The following is a 15,385-nucleotide window of genomic DNA, read 5'->3' as shown; positions in this document are numbered from 1 at the left end:
AAGGTGAAGGGAATAATTTCTCTGCAAACTGAAGCTGTCTAGACGTGACAAGTTGAGGTTACTGACTGCCCCAGAAACTTTATATTACACTGCAAAACAAGGACTTTGTCAGGGTATTTTCCTTCCTGTATTTTCCTTCCATTTTCACCAGTGCAAGCCAGCTGACACCAGTGAGTGCCAACTTCTTTGTTGTAAGCTCAGAATACTGCAGGTGTAAAGACAGACGGGGACTGTCTACAGAGATGCCATCAATCAGCTAAGATTTCCCCCTGCTATTGCTTTAGGCACATAAATCCTCATCATGAGTGTAGGATAGATGCCATCTCAAAGCAGCAAATGTAATCACCATCGCACAGTAGTAACATGAGCACTGACCCAGCTCACCCCATCCCACTGCCCTGCTCACACTGCCGTTATGCTCTGTGTTCTTCTGCCTGCTGTGGGATTCTGTCACTAACGCACATTATTCTTAGGATATGGGCATGTGGTGACTCAGTGCAGCCGAGGAAACCTAGTGATAAGGCTGTGAACTCCCATGCCCTTTCCACTTCCATTCCCTAGCAGCTCTTGAACTGTTCTTCTTAACCAGATGCCCATAAAAAGTACTCTCCTGCTCTGCTGATACCTGGAAAGCTGCACTTGCTCAGGGAGTCGACTGTTGCTCATGCAACATGCGTGACTGCACTCCCGGCAGGCTGCCAGCGGCCGTTTGTCAAACTGGGGATCGCATTAAAGCGCTAGCATCTGTCTGCTGCTTAATAAATGGGAAAAGATAAGTTCGGAGGTACGTTACCCCTGCTGCAAAGAAGAGGTGTCTTTGTTGGCTCCTAACAAGTAGGATAGTTTTAACTTCCCCCAAATCACTTACAAGTGCAGGCTGAATTGAATTTATCTTTGGAAAACATTCTGTTTTCTGGCCCAGCTCTTCCTCCTTTGGATTCCCTTCCACCCACTCACCTCAGTGAAACGATAGCAAGGAGCTCAGCAGAGAGGATGCCATAAATTTGCTTGTTGGTAGTTGATTTCTGTGTTGGTACTGCTTCCAAAGACAGTAATTACATTTCTGCATTGGACTCAAAATTATGTAATTTATGAACCTCACTCTAATTATCCTAAAATGACTTACTGTAGCTTGGAGTTATGCATGCCTTTAACCCTTATTTCTGCTCCTTTAACTCTTTTTAGACCTTAAACACATTAGTGGAATTTACAAAGTCTTTTTTGAACTGAAACATAGTTAAATATCTAACTCTGAATGTGAAAGTACGTGCTTGCATAGTGCTCAGGTCCACAGTGTGGACAAAGAAAAAATGGGCAATTGGATGGACACTGAGACTTTATCAAGTGCTCAGCTGAGCCTGACATGCACTTAGTGGCAAGAGATAAATAGATTCTTTTAATGCCTTAACTGTTAGGACATAGCTGACACGTAGATTTATATAGTAATCAGGGCTGATATGCAGCAGTAGTGCAGAGGAAGCGCATGCTCATAGTACCCAGACCACTTTGGGAAGCAGATATTAATGGTATCTTTGTTCCTTACCTACCCCATTGCATTGCAAAGCTGGATCAGCAACACCACACTGGTTCAGCGCCCCAAGCTACTGGCTGTGGCAGAAATCACCCAAAAGTTGGTTATATAGGAAACATCAGGCTGGAGGACACAAAAAGCGTGAGTCATAATGCAGCCTTTGCAAGGAAGGGGAATTAGATGGCCTGACAGGTCCTTCCCATCCCTGACTCCGGCTAGTTGCCAAGGGCTGTCGGCCTGTGGATGGGAGAAGAATCAGGTCTGGAAAATGACCCCCAAAAAGTCTACTTTCCTTCTGACCTAAATGATAACTCCAGTCATCCAGCTAGTTGACTTGATTGGGAAACCAGCTTTGCTCCATGTTATGCAATTATCCAGACGACCCATGTCTATCTTAAGTGGAGTCTGCTGTACATAAGCTGTCAGCCTGGATACACATTTAATTCCAAAGGAGGCATAAGTTGGCAAAGATGCAAAAATATGTTTTTGCTGTTTCAGTTTCTGCCAAACTCTAACTGAAAAAAAAAATAATTGAAAATCTACTCACCAAATGTTAGTGGTCAGTGACCTCTTGCTTGCGAAGCTTTGTTTTCAAGCAGCTGCATATTTACATTTGCAGTATAGTTTCTGAGTATGTGCTGGAGCTCCACACTGCATTTTCAATAACAAAAGCAAAGCTAGTATTGTGATTTATGAAACTGTGCTTCCAAGGGACAGTTCTCAAACTGGACACACAGAAATCTCCAGTCCAGGAGCCCAGAAATGCCATAATCAGTAAATTCTCTTATGTAGTCCTTCAACAAGTACATTTCTTACACTTCCAAATGTACTGTGGTCATCTCTAGGCACAGTACTGAAAATCAGCTGTAACATGGGGCCAGGCCTTTACAGTCTGATGGAGAGGATGTGTTCTGAACTACACCCATGGAGGACAAGTTCTGCAGCCCCATTTCTGTGCACGTGCTGAACCTGACAAGACAGATTCCTCTTGCACCGTGCTGCTGGTGTGGTTTCTTCCCATAGAGGTATAGCTTGGGAGGGTCTGTGTGCATCCCAAGAACCCGAATTCATGAAGTCTTTGACCACATCCACTTTAGGCGTAGGCTGGCCTTAAAGAAAAGCAGTGGATCTGAACTCCCTGGCTGCCGAGCAGCAGAATGGAGCATGAAACTGCAGCTGTGGCCCTAAGGAGAGGTGCTCCCTCAAGCTCCACTGTGCTCCTCTGGGTGTGCTCCACTGTCACATGGCTTAGCAAATCAAAACCCATTCCCTACATCTTCCCAGGCTTATTACTGCAAAGCTCACAGCACAGTGACAGCAGGGTAGATTTATTCTTCAGGAGGCTTCACACAACACCCGAGTTTCCTATGGAGAATTTTCATATATACAATAAGTAAACATCACTGTGCAGGTTACTGTCAGGACAGGCAATGCTGCAGACTTTGTGTGCAATGCTTGTGCTGCTGCAACTGTCAGCCTCTGCTTTTTCTACCAGGAACACTCGAGTTTTGCATCTCACAACCCATGCTACTGGTTCTGAGCAGGGAAAGATGCAACTGTGGCACCATTGTGATGAATAAAACCCACAAGAGCCAAAGACTCTCTACAACATGAAAAGCAAGGTCTTTCAAGCCCTTTATTTTTCTTTGGGGAAAAAAAAAAAAGAAACAACAGCAACAAAACCTATTTATTTTCACTTTCAAAACCCCTGAAAGCAGTGTCAGCTACCAGCAGTGGCACGGCAGCGGCAGCGGAGGTGTGAGCGCAGCAGAGCCCTGCGCAGGCCCTGCGTAGGAACCTTCTGGATTCCTTCCAGATGTCATCAACAAACTCCTAATGCAATGAAGGAGGCTCATATGTTGAAGCAAACTCTTTAACCTGATTAATGGGGTGTAAGTAAGTGGAGCTAATTAGAGTTGCTGGTAGGGAATGCCCGTCCGAGCACCAGGAGCCGCGTTCCGGCCGCTCTGGCTCCCAGCAGCCGCGCAGGGCTGAGCTGTGGCTGTCCCTCAGATGGTCGCCACGGCCCAGAGCCTCATGCAGCTCCTGGCATCTCCAACCTTGGCAAGCAGGAGCTTCACTTGGTGCTTTTCCTTCCTTCCTTCCTTTCTTCCTCTTTTCTTTCCTCTTCCTTCTAGTCTTTCTAAGGTTTTTTTTCCCTTCTCTCCCTTCAGTTGGTGTCGGTCCTAACTCAGATGTGGGGAATACAAGAGCACAGATCAATTGGTTTTCCTTTTGAAAAGCATTTCTGCAAAGAGATTTCTGCATAGGTTCAATGCAAAATCAGCTCAGGCAGCAAACACAGTGGCATATCAAATAACATCGATGCTAAAAGCAGCCTTTGAACTTTTGGAATATTCATCCCAGGGTCAGAGATTAAATTACCCCCTCAATTAAGTCTAAGAGCTCAATGTTCTTCCTACAAAAGGTTTATTTGGATGAGACTCTTTAAAAAAAAAAACCAAAAATGAAACTTCAGGGCTCTTGAGGAGCCGCCATTTTTGAAGTGCCAGATGAGAAGAGCAGCGTTTGCACTGCACACATCTCAATGTGCTTTTGTCGCTTGTTTCCTGCGTGCAAGGTGCAGCAGCAAAGGCACCAAGGGCTCCTCCTGCCCTGCCCCACTGTGGGGCTCTCAGGGCCAGAGTCCCTGGATCCCTGGATCCCTCAGGGCATTCAGTCCCTGCTGCAGCCCAGCACCCGGCTCAGGGCTCGAGGTGGGATTTCCCCCGGGTCCTACTTCCTTTTAGTGGGAGGGGGAGGGAATGTCGATTCCACAGATGTCTGGTGTGAATTCGGGTTCATTGCTGCTTGTGGAAAATACCCACTGGTGGTTTTCAGGGGCACACTGATGCTGAGAGACAACTCTGACTTTCTGCTGTTTGATAACAAGGTGGTCGGCTGTGCTTATTTCTTCTCGCTCGTGGTTTGGGGAGATTCCTTGTCTCTTTCTTCTTATTAAATCAAGGCACTTTTTAAGAAATATTTTATTTTTGATACAGAAACAGCCGGTGAAGTAGCAGTAAAAAACATCACCACAAAGAGGCACATGGCTTTGAAATGTTTTGGTATGTAACATGACTGTATTGTTCTCAGGTCTGAACTTCTGCACAAAGGCTATTTCTCCTTGCTACAAAAGCAAACTCTCTGTCAGGTTTCCAAGGGTTACGCACATAGCGTGGTTGTAGGGGAACAAAACAAAAAATATCTAAGTGTTTCAAATCATTTTGCAAATAACATTGTTCTGTTTCTCTCCTTAAATGAACAAGAGTTCCTTTGATTTTATTTTTTTTTTAAGTCAAATTTAGGATTCTGCTGTTCAGAGCAGAGAGGTCACAAGGCCCTAATGTATTTAGCATTGACTGCCCTCTCTTGTAGTGCGTCTATTAGTCAGTAATTTGATTTGTACCTATTCATTTGCAGTCCCTGCAGGAGCTCTGAGCTGGCCCCAAGTATAATTGGTGCTGTCTCTATTTTTACATCATTAGATTAGCCCCGACTCCTGGCCACTTGTTGTCTGCGCTTGTCTGTCCATTTATACAACCTAATGTAACACAAAATTCATTACTGATCACATTACTTTCAACTCTGAAGCCAGCTTTGTGATAAACATTTTGTTAACCCTTTCTTGCCAGCACACAGACCTGGGGGATAAATGCACTTTCCCTTTGCAGAAAAATCAATACCGTAATAAAACAAAGTGCAGTCACATTTCTAGATTTGTTATTCCTCCCAGAGAAAGTAATGGGGAGAAACAAGCACGAGATGACTAAATGATGTCTGTACCCAGGCATCCTGGGCTGCTGTATGCGAAATGAGCTCAGCAGTGTCCTTTCTGCTGGAATATAAAGAAGTGACACCAGATAGGGCCAGCACTCAATTTAAAACTTAATTTCTTACTCATTGTTCTGCAAGTGTTTTAGTTCTTCTGTGCAGGCTGTAATCAGGTTATGACATTATTGGAACTGGACATTTTTCTTCCAGTGCTTTGTCTTCAAGTAGTTAACAGAGAAACAATTCCCTTTCTCCATAGAGATTTGTTATTATGTTGGGGTTTGGTTTGGGTTGTGGTTTTCCTTACTAATCATTAAGCAAATTAGTTTTCCTTCTGCAATAATCCAGCACTTCACAGAAAAATGTGCAGCTCCTTTCTGTCTAGCTTGGTTTTGCTCACGTATGAGTGTTTTGCTGAGCACCTTGTAAAGCATTAAGCTTTTTGCATCACTGAGGCTTCTGCTATCGATTTCAGTGGGAGCAAGAGGAAAGCACGGTAGGTATTCATTTAGGGCTGATTCTGCAGAGAGCTGCGCATCCTAACAGCACTGTTTGCAGTGTCCTGACCATGAGGTGGTGCTTAATGTTGAGAGAGATGTGGTTTGGTGCATGCAAAAGCTGTGGATTCTTAACAGTTGTTTTTTGGTGTTTTTTTTTAATTGATTTTCTGTTTGTACAGCTTGGCTTGGGAATCTCTTATTTGGGGATTTCTAAATATTTAGAAACATTTCTCAAGTTTTTGTTAAATGTTCCTTTTAAAAGCTGGAGTTCTGAAGCATGCCCCACGTCGAGGAGTCCTGCACTGAGCAGGGTGCGGGAGGCGAGACGGCCACATGGGATTTTTCCATCTCTAATTTCTCTAATTACCCTGCTGTTCGTTTTACAGTCTTCACGTCATATTTCTATGTAGGATTCAACTTAAGGCAAGCATGTATTTCTTAGTAAGTAAAGACCCCCCATCTCCCACCGTGTGAAGCGGGTATTTTCACAGCTGTTTGTGAGCCAAAGCACGTTGCAGCTGCTGACGTGATGGCAGAACGAGGACGAGACAGTTCCTCTCTGTCCTCCCAAAGCCAGCAGCCCTGGAGCAGCTCTGGGACAGAGGCTGGGGGTGTTTTGCTGTTCAGGGATGGTTGGGCACCCTCTGCTCCCATTTCAGCTTGCTGTGCAGTGCAGATCTGCCATGCATCTGGTGTTAACTCTTTGAAAGTTCGAGCCTTTTGTTATCTCAGAATGGCACGTGGCCAATCTGCCCGCTCCCTGTCCTGCCTAGGAAGGACATCAGTGTCACACCAATGCACAGGAGGGCATCTCCTGTTTCCTTGGTTCGGGAAGCAAGATGGCCAAAGTCATGGCAGAGCTCTCATCAGGGGAAACAGGAGAGGAGACTGGAGCACAGAAACCCATTTCTGCAACAAATTGTTAAGCAGTCAGAACGCTTCTTGTTAGAGAGATACAATGAAGGATGAGTCACCGAGCAGCAAAATATACACTAACACAGTGAAACTCCCATCGATAAAGTCCAGATCAAAAGCTGGAGCAATTAAAATGTTGCAGCATGTTCCAGCCCTTCAGCCCTGCAGCTCAATCTGCAGAGATCCATCGCCACATCTGCTGCTTGGCTCCAGGAGGCAGCAGTCGCTCAGCAGGCTCCTGGAGTGCCACCTCGATGACTCTGAGGCCTTCTTCCATCCGTTTGTATCATTTCCTATCATCATACTGTGTTCCTGCCATCACCTCTCATCACCCCCTGCGTTTTCGTAACGGAGTATCAGACAAATAGTAACCTGATTGCTCTGATAATCTAGCCTCACTATCCGCGTTGGAGTCTCAGAGAATCAGGGCTGGGGGCCGTGTCCTTGCTTAACAGCTGTGTTGTTGGCTATCTGATGCTTGTCTGGAGCTGGTCAGACAGAATGCAAGGAGCAGGGAGAGGCAGCAAGGAAAAGAAAGAAAAAGAAGGGGATTTTTGCTGGGACAACATCTGCATTGCTCCCATGGGAGCAGCTTTGGTGGCAGCCCCAGGAGCTGTGCTGTGCCAGCCCACGGCAGTGCTTGGAATGCTTAGCTCTCCTTCAGGTATCTGTCCTAATTCACACTATGAAAATATTATCTTTCCTTCCATTCCTAGCCAGCTGTCTCCCCACCATGGATAATACATAAAACGGTAGACTTTTATTCATTAACATTTATGGGAAAATGTTAATATTAAACTGTAAGTGAAAAGCCCTATCTTATTGAATTCTTCTGCTGTGTTATTGGGAGCCTAATTACATTTTGCATTTAAATAAAAACCAGATGACGTTCAGGACGGTCAGGCAAGCATTCTGTAAGTGAGAATTTATCTTGCGATCTGGGTAAACAATGTCTCATCATTTAACAGTTATTATAAATAATGGGTTTTTAAGCACTTTGCTGGGAGTTCATATTGGCTCCACACGGGTTGCTCCGAGAGAATCTCCATGACATCTTCCAGGCATCCGGTGAGGAGGAATCACATCCTCAGCTCACGTCTCAGGCTGCAGCAGTTTTCATCCTGCTCTCCTCTTGCTGCACATTTCATGCACAGCCCCATCAGACCTTACACTGCCTGCTGCCTTTTTAGAGAGATGTTCTAGCTCGTGTTTCAAGATCACCCTTGCAGTCAAGATAATGTATTCTGTGGGGTTTTTTTGGTACTTATTTGTTATTTCCTTGATCGGGGACTTTCTTAGTATCTGCCCAATACATGAACTCTGTGTTCACTTCAAAACCCTGTGGTGTTGTGAAAGACAAAGGGTCAGTGTCACTTCTCTGACCGTTTCCAAAGACATTTTTCTAGGAAGTACACAGCAGTGTTGGCAGCCAGGAGCAGCCCCAGGTGAGCAGGATGGAAGCAGTGCTGGTTTCCCAACCAGCTTGAGATTCCCTCTGAAACTCCTGGTTTTCTCCTATCCCAGAGCACAGCATTTCCATGGAGGGAAATAATCCCTCTATGTAGGGAGATGTAACTTATTGTAGAGAGATGTAATCTCCCTCCTGCACATACCTCACGAAGCAACTCTTCCCACTGGCTGCTCCATCTCTGAGGCCGGGCTGCCAGGTAGAAATGAGGCATGGTGGCAGTAATCAAAAGGCAAATCAACCCAGCAGCCTTCTTCCCTAATCTGGAGGCAGCAGTGGGCAGATGAACTGCGCAGGGACAGATCCTTAACCTGAAATCCGGACTTGAGCTTCAGATGTCACTTCTGTCAAGACTCCATATTTATGTCTAACATCAGGATTTGAAGCTAAAAAATAATGCAGGGTGACCAAGAGCCCGAAGCAATTCTGTGAGCAAGGAGCCCACCAGGGGGGCTGTGGTTTTCCAGCTAATACCCAATGCAGGACTTTGATTTTAAGAGTGCACCTACAAGCTCTGAGCACTTTGTAGAATTGGGTCTGTTCAGAAAACAAGTTTGTTTTAAGCAGCGTCATCTTTAAAATAATTGGCTAAATAGACTGAATGAACTGGAATTGCTAGGATGTTTGGAGTTTCTCAGTGATGCTGATGGGGATGGAAGGGGGACAGCTCTGCTCCATAGGTTCCCACCTGAGCTGCTGAGGTTGGAAAGCCCTGAAGTGCTTAGAGGAGCAGACGAGGCTCATCCTGGTGACATCATTTGTGTGGCTGCGTGCACTTTAGCACAGACCTTCTGATTTGGACCAGCTGGGCATCTGCTCCCCCCAAACATTCAACTTTTCCCTTTGAATCAAACCCAAATTCCGCTCCATTCCACCTTCCTCATCATCATCCCTCTGTGCTGGGGAGATGGCCTGGAGCTGCGCAGCAGCTTTCCTCATTGTCCAGAGATCCACTTTGTGTCAGAAGTGCTACAAGAGGTGCCAGAATGATTTGCTTTGTAATGTTATACTTTTAAGATGAACTCAGCAATGCGTTTTTGTCAGAAGCACATAATCCTCCCGACACATGTGAAGTGCACACGGGGGCACGCGCTGTTGTCCTCTCATCGCCTTATCTTCCTAATGGCAAACTTAGAAGGCAATCCAATAACCAAGGCAACCTCACAAGAGGGGAAGAAATTGGTCTTAGACATGAAATGGGAAGAGATTTATCTCCTCCAGAACCCCCAAAGGCTGTGGGTGCCGTGGACTCCAGGCGTGGTGTGTGCTGCGAGGCTGCTAGGTATTGAGAACACACAGATTGCATTTCCTTCCTGCTTCCCTTTGTGGAGGCAGAGGCTGACAGAGGGGTCACTATTGAGCAACCCATAACCTGGGAATGAGAGCCCAAACCCAGGAATTTTAATGCAGTGTTCTCTCAGTGATGCTTCTGGTCTGACCTACACAGATGTGCTGCTTGCGTAAGTGAAGGTGCACAACCATTCTGCCTACATATGCTCACAAATGTGTGCTCTGGCCTGCACAGGGAAGTGTGTGTCCCATGTAAGGCACGTGGTGGGCCTGACGCCTGCAACATGCTGCAGCCTACAGGGTGGGATAGGAGGGAGTGCCTTTACACCACAGCAAATGAGTGTCAGCATCCCCATGTTTAAAACCCTACTGGAAATCTTGCATGAGGAGCTGTGGGCTGACACCGTGAGCACTGGCCACAGAAACCTATTCTCTGTAACCATTGCAGTTCTTGAAATTTCACATACTGGCTGCAATGAGTGACTCATCCTCCTCAATTGCCATTTAGGTAGGAAAGCACCCTAACCCTCTTCCCAAAAATATATACAGCTCGAAGGAACTTGAGATTATTTTCTGAAAGCTCTGCCGTGAAAGTGCCTCTCATGGAGATTATTGTCTCTCTAAATGCTCGTCCTTTATCTGGTGCACTTTTCACCTTCCATAAAACGTTTGGCGTCAGGTCTGGCAGGATGCCGGAGCCTTGGGGCTCATGCTGCATGGAATCCAGAGCTGTGGAGCTTTTGGGTTTCTCATTTTTAGCAAAAAAAAAACAAGCTTTTTTTATTATTTTCCATAGACCTTTTAAAGAGTTTTGTGAATTCTTTGGAAGTTCACACATTGAAATCTTTTGTCGGTATTTCAGCAATCTCTCCATGTGTGGAGTAAACCCAGCATTTCTGTAAGCTCAGCTCTGTGTGTGTTGGATGTTTGGCATCCTAGCATTGAAATAAGGCACTTGAAATGAAATGTGCAGTCTCCGAGGGGCTCTGATGTGCAGAAGTCTCAGTCTACGTCCCCCTGGTGATCCCCTGCCTTCCATATTCCTGCTCTACCTGCAGCATCCTGCACCTGCTTTCCAAGATGCCAGCTTCCATCTCCAAGTGCATCACGTTAACAGACTCTACGTGGACTCAGCATTAGAGTTACCATAAGGTAGTCTGACAGCAGCTAATATTTTACATAGGCCATGGAGCTTCAGAGGAGCTGTACAGGCAGTGGTTGCAAGTCTTCTTGACTTTGCAAATTTAATGTGGGTGCTCCCATGGTGTCTCAACATTTTGAAAGATGCAGTGGGATGAAATGCTTTTAATACGGGGGTTGGTTTTCAGTGTTCAAGTGCCACAGTGCTGCATTTGTTTGGAAAAACGAGTTCTTGGGGCAGGTCTGGGGGGGCCACATGGAGCACTGCAGGGAATGGTCCCTGAGCTGAGCAGGTTGAGAGAGCTTGGAGACGTGGCAGTGATCATCCTCCTTTTTAAGCGTGAAAAGAGATCTGTTGAGTGCTCAGTGCTTGCTCTTCAATATATTGAAGCTCATTGTGTGCCAGCGTACCCAGCCCTGCTGGTCCTGCTGCAGGGTGCAGGTTGAGCAGGGCTTTATGCTGAGCTCCCTTCTCTGCAAGATAGTGCATCGCAAGAGCAAAATGAAAATGTTTAAGTAACCCCTTCTTTAGGGAGTGTTGTGTAAATTGCAAACAGTTTAAGAGATCCTCAGGACTTGCACTGTGTTAATATAAACTGCCTTTTAGTGTTCACTCTGTATAGGATCCTTTTGAATGAGAATCCAGATGGCAGGAGATACATAATTATTATTCATTGCAGTTAATAAGTAACATTCGGGAGCCCCAGTCTGCTCTGCAAGTCCCCTGTGATGGGCATTGAGCAAATATACAAGTAACAATTAGTCCTTGCTGCAGAGTATTTTACAATTTCAGCTCCAGAGAAGGAGGTGAGAGGAACCTGAGCGTTCATCGGGGAGCGAGGAGCAGGCCATGGCTTGGGGCACGTCTGCAGGGAGTGCTCTGCTCGGGAAGGAAGGGAGAAAGTTATCTGAGATTGTAAAGCAGGGCTCTCACTTCGGCCTTGTAGCTGCTGCTGCAAAACGTGACTGGGGAGAGGCACAGCATGCCTGCTGCTTCCCCAAACAGCCCATGGGAAATGCCCTCTTTGCCTTGCACCCTGTGCCCAGCCCACATCCCACATCCACCCCATGCCCTGGCTCAGGGGCCGGGAAGCTGCTGCCCAGCAGCCCCAGCTCATAGGGGAGCCCAAAAGCTTCCCTGAATTAATTGCAATGAATGACAGCACCAAAATCAAGGAGATGCGAGCCCTGCCGGCCATTACCCCGCTTCCTGCATTCCTACTTGTTAATTGTATAATTCCTAACGAGTCTTGATGCGTCCGATGGACTTTCCAATACGTGCTCACTCTGACGCTTCCTCCCCTCCCCTCCCTCCCTCAGCAGAGACCTCGTTCCTTTAAAAACCCCATCCTTAAAAATCAGAAATACTCAGCCCAGAGAAAGGAAAAGGGAACTTGACATTAGTTGAGCTTGAAAGGCTTGGTGCTGTGAAAAGTGACTGACGTGTGAAAAGAGGCTACAATTAGTTCTTTCCCCGAGCGCTCTCCCATTCAGCGCAGGGTCACTCCTTCAGCGAGCCGCGGCTTTGAGGGTAATGTGTTGTGACAGTTTGAGATGATGAAGAATAATTCTTGTATTCAGAGTTGCTGCCGCTTCCCCGCTGCCCCGACACATCAGGCTGCTGTCGTTGGATCACTCATCCCGGCCAGGGCTCGCACAGCACTGGGGACGAGAGGGGAAGGGCGGCTCTGCTGGCACGGGGGGCTCCGGGGGGGTCTGAAATGGTGCATGACCGCCTGGTGTAGGGGAGGGGGCTGAGGAGAAAGGGAAAACCATTAGAAGAAATAATGCACGGGAGAGGAGATTTTTGAGTAGGCATAAAGGAGATACCACGGCTTCGAGTGGACCGCTGCGGCGAGAGCACAGATCAGAAAGGCAGCATAATTTATGAGTGTTCCGGGCAAAAGAGGGCTATATAGATTTTCTTCAGGCATTGAATTAATGCGCCACATAAAATGGTTTCACATTTAGGCTTGGCAGGACTTTCTCTCTTTCTAATCCGTTGACAGTTCCTAGAGCTTTCTGGAAGCGACGGCGGTCTCTGTGGGATAGGGGGTCATCGTGCCCCACACCCCGAGCATCCCGGGCTGCTCCTCCTCCTCCCCATCCCCACATCATCTCTGGGCTCTGGGGAGGCAGAGTGGCTCAGCTGCCAGTTCGGGAACAGCATCACAGGAGGTTGATGCTGCTGGTGCTGCTGCCCGGGCATCACACTCACTGTGGGCTGGGGGGTAACAGCAGCAGTTCCCCCGTTGCAGGCACGGTGCTGCCAGCTGCCCTGCAGTGACTCTCCTCATGGCTTCAGCAGATGTTGCTGCTGCTGCTCCTTCATCTTCTTTTCCTGTCTGTGGTTTTTTCTCTTTTTTTTTTTTTAGGCCAGGCAGAACTCTGCGAGCCGTTTCCTCCAGGGACACGGGGCAGGTTTTAGTATTTATGTTTCCAGTATTAGCATCTATTTGTATTTGTGTTTGTTTTTCACGGGCTTTCGAATGCCTCAGGGAGCCATTTCTGGGCCCAAAATCATGCAAGTGCTGGTCTTCTCACAGTATTTCATTTCCTTGATGGTGGAAACGCAAGGAGAAGAGCAGGTCTCATGTTATTTTGACCCCATGAATAGCTCCCAGGGGCCCCTTTCTTCCTTCTCCCACCCACTCTCCCCCCAGATCAAATATTTAGGTTTCTGCAAAGCCTGACTTCTCAACCCTGGCTATCTTGCTTCAGCAGAAGCAAATTGCAGTTATTACAAAATAGCCAGAGAGTCTATAAGGCAGAGTGGGTTTGATACGATGCACAATTTGTTGGCTACCGTACAAGTTCATTATAGTGCATCATAAGCAGTTGTTTTACTGGTACATTTAAGGAAGTTAATGCATCTCGACAGTGTGTGCACGGGGGAGCGCAGACACAATAACCCTCAGACATGCTGGGGCCGAGGCTGTCCATGGCAGAACTCAGCCACAGCTGCACAGCCCTCACCCTGCACTGCATCCCCAGCTCTCCTGGCTGTGTTCCTTCCCAGCGGACGTTCTCCTGGCACGCAGGGCTGGTGGGCTCACCTCCTTCCAGTGGTGTGGGGCTGTGCTGTGGTCATGCTGTTGTGCTGCAGTTCAGGTGTGGGGGCTGCTCCCCTCCGAACCCAGAGCAGGCTCTAGGGCTGGAAAACTTGCCTGGCAGCAGTGAGGGGAGCTCCCCGCTCCCAGCAAAGCACTGTGCCCATCCTGTACCTCCGTTTTCCCAGCTGGCATCAGCCTCCACAGTGCCACCCCCTGGCAGGCCCCGCAGAGGTGACACAGCTGCCACAGCCCCAGCATGCAGCATCCCCAGATCCCATGCCGTGGCCATCAGTGAGGCCACAGCGATGCACAGGATGGGATGGAGCGCAAGAAACGCACCCCAGCTGCCTTTTGCTTCAGTTACTGCAAAAACAACACGAACCTGAAAATCCATTATAGCCAAAAAAGAGCCAGGGGACATTGGGAGCAGCTCCACAGCATGAGGCTGGGATGCAGCGAGCGAGTGGCTCTGCCCATGGCTGCCCGGTGCAGGCGTGACGTGGGGTGGTAACCAGAGCCAGCTGTGCAGGGGAGAGAAAAGAGCCAAATCAGACAGGATAAGCACAACATTAGTGTGGGATACACTGCTCAGTTCTGATTCAAATTACTGTTTTTACTTCCTGAACTCATGGGAGAGTGAGGATGTGAGGAAAATGAAGAGGTTTATGCATGCACATTCCTTAACGAAACACTGGTGTGGAATGGTGATTAATACAGCTGATGTAATTATCGGCACTGCTTGGAGAGTGACCCATTTCCTGCAGGTTTGTTCTCCATCTACCCTGGGCAGGGTGTCCCCACTGCAGGGCACTCATCCCCACTGCAGCACCTCTGGACACAGGGCTGTGTCTCGCAGCCCTGGTGGTGGCTCTGGGAGATGCTTTTTGTTTAGATGATTTTCTGCTTTTGCCATATACTTTGCCTATGGACACATCCCTTACCTCAGTCCATTGCAGCGAATGTCTGCAGAGCACTGTGCCCAAACCTCTGGCCTGTGCCCTGTCTCCTGTGTGTGCTTAGGTTCTGCTTGATCTCATGGCTCTGCTGTCGCTGCTGAGCGTCAGGCAGGGTGATGCTGCCCAGCTGCGCCGCTGCACACTGCCTCTCAGTCAGCTGCAGGGTTCAAGTGGCTCACAGGGAGGGCACGGCTGCAGACAGTGCTCTGTGCACACAAAAATCCTCGTGCTGCAAGATTAGAGAGTGGGAAGGACTTTGAGAGGTCAGCAAGGGCAGGAGGTGGCACGGTGAGTGCAACTGGGAGGGGGAGAGCTTCGGTGAGTTCTCTTGCTGTAGGGTGCATAGCAATGGGGGCGTTTTCTGCTCCCTCAAAGAAGCAGGTTTTGTAGGAAGATGCACGGTTTTGTATGAAGTCCCTACTGGGGAGTTAAGGACGTTCCCTCCTCTGCCTCCCTGCCCTTCGCACCCTGCTCAGTTCAGCTGTGAGCACACCCACACCTGGATCCTGCAAGCCCCAGGTGGTTGGCCGCACTGATGCCCACCTAACAGCACTCGGGGTTCTTTTATCTGAAACACTAACCAGGGCCTCTTCTCTCTTCCTGTTGCAGAGCTTCAGCGAGAGGGAAGCATAGAGACGCTCAGTAACAGCTCCGGGTCCACCAGTGGAAGTATTCCTCGCAATTTCGATGGCTACAGATCGCCCCTCCCGACTAATGAGAACCAGCCCCTCAGCCTCTTCCCCACAGGCTTCCCCTGA

General features: G+C 47.9%; 1 protein-coding gene across 3 annotated transcripts in view; it reads left to right on the top strand.

Annotated features, from left to right (window-relative positions):
* Positions 1–15,385, top strand: part of BCAS3 (BCAS3 microtubule associated cell migration factor) — a gene marked incomplete at both ends in the record, with an annotated part of 301,055 nt that extends 285,670 nt beyond the window's left edge. For 2 of the 3 annotated variants that reach the window (XM_079545130.1, XM_079545129.1), the window contains one exon: positions 15,237–15,385. In XM_079545130.1, the coding sequence (XP_079401256.1) occupies positions 15,237–15,385 (149 nt within the window). Of the gene's footprint in view, positions 1–4,533; positions 4,600–15,236 lie in introns of all 3 variants that reach the window. The other variant, XM_079545128.1, reaches the window with a different exon arrangement.

Source organism: Tetrao urogallus, assembly GCF_951394365.1.
Source record: "Tetrao urogallus genome assembly, chromosome: 20".
NCBI classification, from domain to species: domain Eukaryota; kingdom Metazoa; phylum Chordata; class Aves; order Galliformes; family Phasianidae; genus Tetrao; species Tetrao urogallus.
Note: the sequence above shows the minus strand (reverse complement) of the source record. Positions and strands in the feature narration are given on the sequence as shown.